At 41.6% G+C, this 9,772-nt stretch overlaps 2 protein-coding genes across 2 annotated transcripts; both read left to right on the top strand.

The window, feature by feature from the left end:
• The first annotated feature begins 2,837 nt into the window (after window positions 1-2,837).
• Window positions 2,838-5,368, top strand: LOC140998937 (toll-like receptor 2). Its single transcript, XM_073469332.1, has 2 exons — window positions 2,838-3,450; window positions 3,694-5,368. Exons 1-2 carry the CDS (start codon window positions 2,838-2,840, stop codon window positions 5,220-5,222), a joined length of 2,142 nt encoding a protein of 713 aa, XP_073325433.1. The 3' UTR covers window positions 5,223-5,368.
• A 2,091-nt stretch (window positions 5,369-7,459) lies between these two features.
• Window positions 7,460-8,470, top strand: LOC141006262 (uncharacterized). Its single transcript, XM_073478452.1, has 2 exons — window positions 7,460-7,541; window positions 7,631-8,470. The coding sequence occupies exon 2, from the start codon at window positions 7,640-7,642 to the stop codon at window positions 8,468-8,470; it is 831 nt and encodes a 276-aa protein (XP_073334553.1). The 5' UTR covers window positions 7,460-7,541; window positions 7,631-7,639.
• The last annotated feature ends 1,302 nt before the right edge of the window (window positions 8,471-9,772 follow it).

Genomic DNA, 9,772 nt, shown 5'->3' with positions numbered 1-9,772 from the left:
CATGAGTCATTATTTACTAACTTAATGAGGTATTTAACTCGTGTCTATCTTTATCTGACCAGCTGTCGTCTTTATTTTCTTTCTCTCTTGGCAGCCCTCATTTACTATTTTAATCACTTATCAGAGTCCACAAGTCGTCATCTCTCTTCATTCTGTTTTATTTTCCACAGAACGCTTTAGGCTTTAAGCTCACAGTGGAAAAACATCAGACTAAAGTTTGCTGGCTGTTCTGTTTTACACACAGACAACAAGCTAAATATCAAATATGAGTCTCGTTCAGTCTCTGCTCTGTGATTGTGATCTAAATTACTCCACCTTGCAAGAAGAAATGGTCCAAACTCACTGCGGCAGGAACTGAGAGATTCTGATGTTGGGTCGAGCTCTAAAAACACAGGATCCTACCTTTTGATTTGATTCAGTCGCACCTAAAAGACACAACACGCATCTGTTAGAGGGACGCTATGTAGTTTTTGAGAAGAAATTCAAACTCAGAATTTTAATATTTACAATATTAATGAGGTTATAATCACATCACAACCAGTTTTACCTTCACAATACAAAATACCCAGCAATTAAAGCAAAAGCAACAAAAGTGGTGCACGTCCACAAAGCTGGCGCTAGTGATCATAGTGTTTCATGCTAACAATACAAAGGATATGCCATATAAAAGCTGAGACTACAGGTTCAAGGCCAAAACCAGGTGTATTTAGATGGAATGAATACAGTAAATATGTTTTACTGTAATATGAAAAATCTAAAATGGCACAGCTGTCACAGTCTATCACGTTCAATCTTTTCACGTTTAGACAATATTTCTCCGCCCTTTTTGTCTCTCCACTATTTTCTCCTCTGCTTTAGAAACTCCTGAGGCTCCTAAAAGTCCTCCTCCCTACTCCTAACAGATGTTCAACTTTGGAGCTCTCTTAAGCTGCTTTGTGAAGAACATTTACTGGGATCCACTCTTAATTTTAAATGAAAATTCTTAGAAAACGTCATCGAATTTCACCACGAGGAAACTTTGTACCTGGAAGCTTTATGAATACGGCCCCATTTGTTTAAACCCACTTCCTCTTGTCAGGGATAAAACACACATTCACATCTGTAGACAGCACATGTGAACTTGAACTCATATATCTTATCTATGAAATGATATAGTTAAGAGTCTAACTGATGCAGGGAGATTAATAAGTGAAGCTGGTTCATGTTTTCAAAGCAAAATATTTTGCTTGACTTAAAGAAATTCATGCAGCGAAGGTGCTGATCCACCTTAAACACTTCTGCTTTCTTAGTTTTTGTCAGCTCTCTACACAGTACACTCGCTGACCGACACACGTGAGATCATCTAATCCCTAAGCTCTGCCCGGAAGCTGGGTTTTTTTTTTCTGGCTCTTTACTTCCTAATGTGGCAGAATATATGAGACATGTGGAAATCATTTGCAAACTAGAGAAGTGATATAGAAAAGTAGTGAAAGCATCTTTCTGTCGTGCACTGACAGAACGAGACATTTTAGCTGTAAGACGACGAGACGCTTCAAGGTATTTCATTTATTACTTTCATTACACGGAGTAATGCAGAGACTTTTTCAGTGTTTCATTATAAATCAACTATCACAATATTGATTAGTTGAATGTGTTTAAATGAATTAATTTGTGATATCGATTTGTGAATTCCTTGTTTAGAAACAAAAGTATTAAATGCAAATTCCTAAAAATTGATTTACTGATTTTAAACCATTGCTGCAGATAATTCCCACTTCTGATTGGCTGGCAGGTGTGGATTATTTGCTAACATCAGGACAGTGTAACTGAACACGTGATGCCATTTTAAATGTGTGTAGGCGAGAACAGTAACAGCTGAAGACTCTGGAGCTCTAATTTTAAACTTACTTAATATTTGTGTGATCCTGGCAGTGGTGGAAAGAGTACTGAAAATCTGTACTCAAGTTGGAGTACAAGTACATTAGATATATTACTCAATTACAACTACTGGTATTAAAGTAATACTTAAGTATTCTTCTCAAACACTACTCTGAGGTTTTAGTTACTTTTTAACTGTTTAGTTTGTGATTGGACCTTACTGGCTATCAAAATGCAAATGAAACACTTGGATATTAATTCAAATTGTACTCAGTACTCAGTTATGATTTAAAGTAACTCAGTAGATTATATGCTGTAATGCAAACTTAGGTATGAGTACAATTACAGACTTGAATGTCATCAATCACACATCTTGTCAGGTATCAAAGTGTTTTCACGAGCTTCTCGTTGCTATTCTCCAGTTTGGAAGTCTTAATGAGGAGATAACATGGACGCTACAAAGAAGGTGTGATTTTTGTCCTGGACGTGTTGCTGCCCCGGTACATTTCCTAAAACCACTGAACTACAGCTCTACTTGACTTGTTTTCAAGGTTAATGCTAATTTATAACATCATTCTAACTTTGCTCACTGTACGTGAACAGCAACGGTTACAACCTACTAATACTGATACTATATTTGAAAATTACATGTGAGCAAAAATTGGATATACAGTACGAGAATTAATACAAAGTTTGTATTTGTATTAAATTTCTGGAGCTTCGCAGCAAAACAGCGTTGCACCATTCTCCTAAACAACTGAAGCAGATGGGGACTTGTTTTAAAAATGTCAAAACACAACCGAGAAAAACCAAAACAAACATAAAATGGCTCCATAAAGCTGAGGTGGTGTACATCACGTTACTGAAAGTCACAAAATTGATTTGAAAAGACGTTATTCACACTTTTTAAAAGCGAAATGTTCACTGTAGCTGCTAATGGTTGGCTTTTCCTTTTCTTTTGTGTTTTATAGGGTATCGAGATGACAAACCTGACACTTCTCACGTTTGTCCTCCTGCTAACCAATCGCAGCTTCTCACTCTCCAGACCGCAGTGTCACCGCTGTGAGCAAACTTCCTGCGACTGCTCCAAACAAAACCTGAGGGAAGTCCCTGCAGCCCCTTCAAAGCTCATCACCAAGCTCGACCTCTCGTTCAACGACCTGTCGACGATAATGAAAGACGACTTCGTGGCATATGCCAGTTTACAGTCACTGATCATGAACAACAACGTGATCCAAACGATCCAGGAGCAGGCGTTTGTCCCGCTGACTAATTTGGTCGAACTGGACTTGTCCTCAAACAAACTGGATAGTTTGTCTGCAGAGTGGTTTAAGAGCCTCGTTTCTCTTCAGCGCTTGAATCTTTTGGGGAACCGCTATGAAATGTTGGGTCAAGGTAACCTTTTCCAGCCACTGAAGAGATTAAAGACCCTACATTTTGGAGGACCTGACTTTCAGTCTGTCGGAAAGAGCGACTTTTCTGGCCTCGGTTCACTCGAGGAGGTTGTTTTTGATGGACGGAATCTGCAGACCTACGCAGAAGGAAGTTTGAGACGGATTAGGCCCCTTAAACATGTGGCGCTCGCCCTGAAAGGTCCATTTAAGAAAAATCACGCACTCGTAGAAGCGGTACTGTCAGACGTTGTACACCCAAACACAACGCTGACATTCACAAACACAAGTTTCTTCAGAGATCGACAAATGTACCCATTTAGACTGCTGAATGAGGGCGGGACAACAGACGTTACTTTTAAAAATGTTAACATTACAATTGGAGCTTGTCTTGCATTTTTTAAAGTAATGTCAGACTCGAATATAACTAAGTTTTCACTTAAAGATACAAAATTCTTCTTAAGTTTAATTGGCAGCATCCCAGATGATTTGGAGGGTTTGGAGGAGATTGTCTTGATAAACGTCGATATCCCTCAATTCTACAATTTCCCAGCGCTCTTTTTCCTCCAGCCTCTGATGAACGTGGTGAGAAGGGCGTCTGTGATAAACTGCAAGGTGTTCAACGTCCCTTGCGAATCCTCTAAAGCGCTCTCGCAGCTGGAGTATATAGACCTCAGCGACAACATGGTGAGCGATGAGACCCTCGGCGAAATGATGTGCAACGGCGAAGGTAGTTTTTTGAGTCTGCGAACCCTCAATCTCAGCAGGAATTACCTGCAGTCAATCAACAGCCGGCTCTTCACTCAACTACACGAGCTCGAAAACATCGACATGAGTGGAAATGCGATTCATAGAATGCCTGAGATTTGTTTCTGGCCGCCAAGGCTCCACTTTTTAAACCTTTCATCGTCTCTGTTGAGAGAAGTGACCGCTTGTTTGCCAAAAACTTTACGCGTCCTCGATGTATCAGGCAACGCCTTGACCGTGTTCAACATCAAGCTACCGCTTCTCACAAAGTTATACATCTCTGGAAACAAGCTCGGTAGTTTGCCAGCAGGCAGTTTATTTCCTCGCCTCTCATTTCTCTTTGTTGAAAACAACGACTTACATACGCTGAGCAGTACTGATCTAAATGCTTATAATAACCTCACAACCATAGAGGCCGGTGCTGAAATGTACGTCTGTTCATGTGACTTTGTAGCGTTCATGACAAGCGACCTGACGCAGCATAGAGTCGCGATCGGAGATGAGATCAAGTCGTACGTCTGCGACTCCCCCGACGCCGTGAGAGGAAAGAGTGTGACCGACGCGAGGTTGTCAGTGTTCGAGTGTCACACGGCTTTGGCCTTGTCCGTCCTATGTGCAGCCATCCTGGCAGTGATTCTGCTCGTTGTTGGTTTGTGTCACAAATTCAGCGTTCTGTGGTACATGAGGATGACCTGGGCCTGGCTGAAGGCTAAGAGGAAGCCCAAGTTAAAGAAGGGAGAGCTGGAGTACGACGCCTTTGTGTCTTACAGCGAGATGGACTCCGGTTGGGTGGAAGCACATCTGGTCCCGGAGCTCGAGCAGACCGAGCCTCCTCTCCGGCTCTGCCTCCACAAGAGAGACTTCCTTCCTGGAGGCTGGATCTTGGACAACATCATGGACGCCATCGAGAAGAGTCACAGAACTCTGTTCGTCCTCTCTCAGCATTTCGTCAACAGCGAATGGTGCAAGTACGAGCTGGACTACACCCATTTCAGACTGTTTGACCGAAACGACGACGCGGCCGTGCTGATTCTGTTGGAGCCCATCGACAAAGAGACGATCCCCAAAAAGTTCTGTAAGCTGCGGAGAGTCATGAACTCCAGGACGTACCTGGAGTGGCCTGATGATGACGATCAGATCGCCAGGTTCTGGCAAAGCTTGAGATCAGCGATCGAAAGATCTGAGAATGACGACAGAAACGACGTAGAAGAAACTCTGGACTTGTAATTCAGTGTTTTTCTGAGCAGTGTTTCTAAAACTGGGACGACTTACAGCTGCACGAGCCCTCATGCTGTAACCGAGGCTGGTTTAGGTGTCAAAAAGAAGTCAATTAATGTCATTAAATACATGTAGTGTGAACGTTTGTATTATAACACAAAAGCTGACTTTACCACTTGTCTGATGACATTAAACACATTTTTCTTGTTTGTATGCATTAACCATCATGTCAGAGGAGCTAATCATTATAACTACCAGATGAAATGATAATTATATGAAATATAAGCACGGAAAAACTCTTCTTACATCTACTTTTAACAGATATTTTTGTATGTGTGTGTTAATTACGTCACACAGCCTCCGTAGACTCTAAAATTATGGATGAATTTCACATGAAAGGCAAATCCATGTGAGTGTGTGTGTGTTTTTGTGTGTGTCCATGTGCTTGTGTGCCTAAAAGCGTGTGTAATTCATTGTCAGGCTCTTGAGAGCTGACATATTGCGGCTATTGATCTTTAGTCCTAAAATCAACACAGAAGCCTGGATACTGATGACAGGCAGGCCAGGGGAGTCAGGCTGTCCTGATAACACACACACACACACACTAACACACAAACACACATTAATGCTCAACATGCACATATAAACAGAAGCACATGCACATATTTACAGAGTTACAGATGTCTGTAAAGGTCAGTAAAATCCGGTGAAGTGCACGGCTTAATCTGTGAGACTTAAAATCATTAAATTATTGTTTTTATGATCGGCACATGTTATATACAGGCACTGACACATTCGTGTTATCTGTACAGTAACATGCTGTGAGCTGGTTTTAGTTTAGATTAGTTTAGTTTTAAAGTAAACAGGCTTGACTTTATCTCAAAAGCAACAGAGAACTGATAAATATTGAGCCGAGGAAAGACAAAAGGACATAAAACCGCACAAAATGTCTGAAATATTATCATCTGATGAAATTATATAAAACAGGCTCTTATTTTTAAACATTTCAGACTATCAAAGTAAAGTTAATGAAATAAAAGTCACATATAAACAACCAGAAAAAAAATGTTAACGTGGGAAACACATGAGGTGTTACGGTACTAACAATGTAACTGAAAATATGAAGAATATAAATATAATATAAAGGAAATCTGATACTAACTTGAATTACAATTAGCTCTTTTTGAGACATTTTGGTAACTCTGCACTCGATTATGTGGGTTTGGGTTTTATATTTGTTTATTGTTGGAAAGTTTAGTCTTTATATTTGAAAAAAAAATCACATTTGCTTATAAAATACACTTGCATATTTTTATGTGCAGCGATTTAAAAACTCTTTGGGCCACATTAGATAAAAAACTGAAAGTCCTTTTGACAGAAAAGTTCCTAAGAAATTAGTAACAAGTTTCTTTTTTTTCAGCAGAGTATTAGAAAGCTGTCCAGCACTGTCAGAAGATGTTTTCTGTCTGAAGGAAGAGGGTAGTTAAATGATTCATTAGGATATTTGGGCAAAACGAACCATCAAGGTCACGTTTTTGGTTTCCAAACAACTCGCCGGGTGTAATCCAAGTCTCCTGAAGCCCCAACATCCCAAATTGATTTAAAAAGACGTCATTTAAACCTTTGGTTGATGTAAATAACGTCTTTTTCAAATCAATTTGGGATGCCGATGAGCTGTATGGAGCCATTTTATGTTCTTATTCTAAAGTCTCCAGCTACTTCAGCTGTTTAGAAGAATACTCCAACGTTTTATGTTCAGCTCCAGAAATGTTTGGTGGAAAATTGCCCTGACTTAATTTCCATTTTTGGGTCAACTGTTGCTTTGAAAAACAGCACAAGTACGTCATGTTTTTTGAGGAGAGGTTTGTATCTCAGTCTGCTGATGTGGGTTCAGAGTGTTCCCCTTTAGAAGTCAAAACAGCATGTGATTTGATTTCATGCTCTTTTATCCTTTAACTAGCCTGATAACAGGGACGGAAAAAAAAGCAATGATATGTGTGTGTCTGTGTGTGTGTGCAGCAGCTCTCCATCATCCCCTAGCAGAGGATCCATTAGCCTCAGACCCCCTCCCTGGTTGCCCAGTGATAAAGTAAACAAGGTGTGTTTGGCCAATCCGGCACGCAAATATTTGTTCTGGAAGCTGCCTCATCCGCCGGGAGACGCTCACGTCTGCAGCCGCGTGCTGAGGTATATATACAGTGACAATCCTGACGCTGCTGGATTACATATGCACACACACACGCAGATCCATCCATGACCCAGGACAGACCTTTCCTCGGACTTCAACAGCGATTCTCCTGAACCTGGCGGCTAATTTCGCTTCACTTGGTAATAAAAACTTTCCAGCCTATTTCAAATCCTTTGCTTTGATTGCTTTTCTATTCAACTCTGACTTCTTGTGAAACTGTCTCCTCCAGTGAGCCAACATGGCAGCAGGCATCATCAGAAACTTCCTCGTCCAGACCCCGACTCCAGCCTACTTCCCCCTGATTTTCCAGCGCTCTCCGTGCAAGGAAGACGAAGGGGAGATGCTGGAGGAGAAGCCAGAGAAGAGAGAAGACGAGGAAGAGAGAGAAGTCGAGGAGGAGGAGGAAGAGGATGAAGAATCTGAGACTCAGGAGGAAGAGGAGGAATGTCTAGAGGAGGTTTTTTTGAACCCCGCCCACTACGCTTTGGATGTGACCAAGCAGCTGCTGAGGTTTGCAGATCTCATCAGCCGAGACGTCCAGCGGTATTTTGGTCGCTGCTCTGGCGATCAAGAAGCTTGCGACATCTACAGCGACTCAGTCTCCGTCACAACCAGCGGGCGACTGCGTTACTACGACGACCTGCTGAAAATCGCAAGAGCAGGAAGTCCAGAGGAGCAGGAAAGCAGCTCTGTGACTTGTGCTGACGGTCAAGGAGTCAGCGGTTTGGGGCCCCTGGCTGAACTGTTCGACCACAGGGGCCCGAGTCAGGGCCGCAGCCGGCCGATGATCAAGCGGCACCTCCCGCTCAGTTTCTGGACCGAGCCGATCCCCTGCTGTTCTCTGGTCGGTTTCAGCAACACACCGGACGCCGCTCACACAGGCAGTGAGACGCCCTCACATGACGGCACACACACAGACGCTCACACACACGTGCACTACAACACGCTCCCACACAACACGCACGGCCTCGACAGCACTCAGCCGGACTTCAGCGACTTGTTGGCGAACTGGGATCCGAACCCGGAGCTCACACACACACTGACAGAGCACACACACATGCAGCATTGAACACAGCAGCCAGCTGGAGAGGAAACACACTTTGTTCATGTTATTTTTAACTTTGATAGATGCTTGAAAAAGTTTAATAAAAAAGAAAAAACAATTCAATATGTGTTGTTCACAGTTTTTTAACTGTCATTTATGTGACGTTTTGTTTTAAAGGGTCAGTTCACCTAAATAACAAAAACGTATTTTCTTTCTTATCCCTGGTGGTCATGCAGACAGGGTTGTTTTAGTTTACTCAGGTTTTGATATTGTTAAATAATTGAACAGCAACTTGTCTTTACAGAAACAGTGTCCTTACAGACCTTACAGTGAACTTTATTCACTACTGTTTGAGATCTTTGCCCCATTTTTACTAATGTATATATAAAACTCTCTAATGTTGGTCTGACGTGTTTTTTGAAGAATTTTCTATCCTTTTTCCTTCTCCATCGTCAAAAATCCCAGAATATATGAACATGCATATATGTTTCATTTCACAAGTTTAACTGCTGGACACAAGTTGATTTGGGTTTTGTTGTTTGTTTGTTTGTTGAACTTTCAAGAAATTAAAAAAGGCTCCATATCAGATACTAAAAGGACTTTTTTCACCCTCAACTGTACAAAGCCAACATAGAGGGGAAAAAGTCTCTATCTACATTTCCACATCAACTGGACAAACTCCATCTGCTGAGGGAAAACAGGCGACGCAACTGAATGCAGCAACTTCAACCTTTGCGATGAGACTATTTTGTCAACTATTTTTCAATGTTTTGAGCAGCACAAATAAAATTAATCTGACTAAATTTGTTTTTGAGTCGCAGACATCTGAAAACCTCTCAGTAAAACCAAAACACACTGTTAATTTGGGTAAACTGACCCTTTCAAACATGTAACCAACCATCTGTCGGCCAACAGACGACTCATCTCTACAGGGCCCTCGGGCCTCGATCTCTTTTCAGTTAAACTGTGGTTTAGATGGGATGTTTAAAGGGGATTGGGAGGGCGGAGGGAGTGTTTGCTGTAGTTTGAGTAAACAGAAATAGCTATATAACTGTGAAGAGTGGAGAACAGAGAGCTAGAAATCTTCATAGCTGTTGTGCTATCACTGTTTTTAGGTAAATGAGGGTCTGATAAGGCCCAGAGAGAGACGAGGGAAACATTAAAGAAGCATACACATGTACGTGCTACCATCTGGTGGGCTGGAAACTGAAGACAAACTGAGGAAAAGAATAAAGACAAAGAAGAATAAAGGTGTAGAGAGAGATTAAGACGTGTACAATGCTGAAGTCTTAACAGTGGGATCGGCCCGTTTCTCCCAATTCTGTA

The sequence above is a fragment of the Pagrus major genome, chromosome 1 (assembly GCF_040436345.1).
Source record: "Pagrus major chromosome 1, Pma_NU_1.0".
NCBI lineage: Eukaryota > Metazoa > Chordata > Actinopteri > Spariformes > Sparidae > Pagrus > Pagrus major.
The sequence above is the reverse complement of the archived record's forward strand: the minus strand, read 5'-3'. Positions and strand labels throughout refer to the sequence as shown.

Coding starts and splice junctions, on each gene's coding strand:
- LOC140998937 (XM_073469332.1), top strand. CDS start 2,838: ATGACAAACCTGACACTTCTCACGTTTGTCCTCCTGCTAACCAATCGC. Junction 3,451..3,693: donor TGTGGCGCTCGCCCTGAAAG/GTCCATTTAAGA, acceptor TTTCACTTAAAG/ATACAAAATTCTTCTTAAGT.
- LOC141006262 (XM_073478452.1), top strand. CDS start 7,640: ATGGCAGCAGGCATCATCAGAAACTTCCTCGTCCAGACCCCGACTCCA.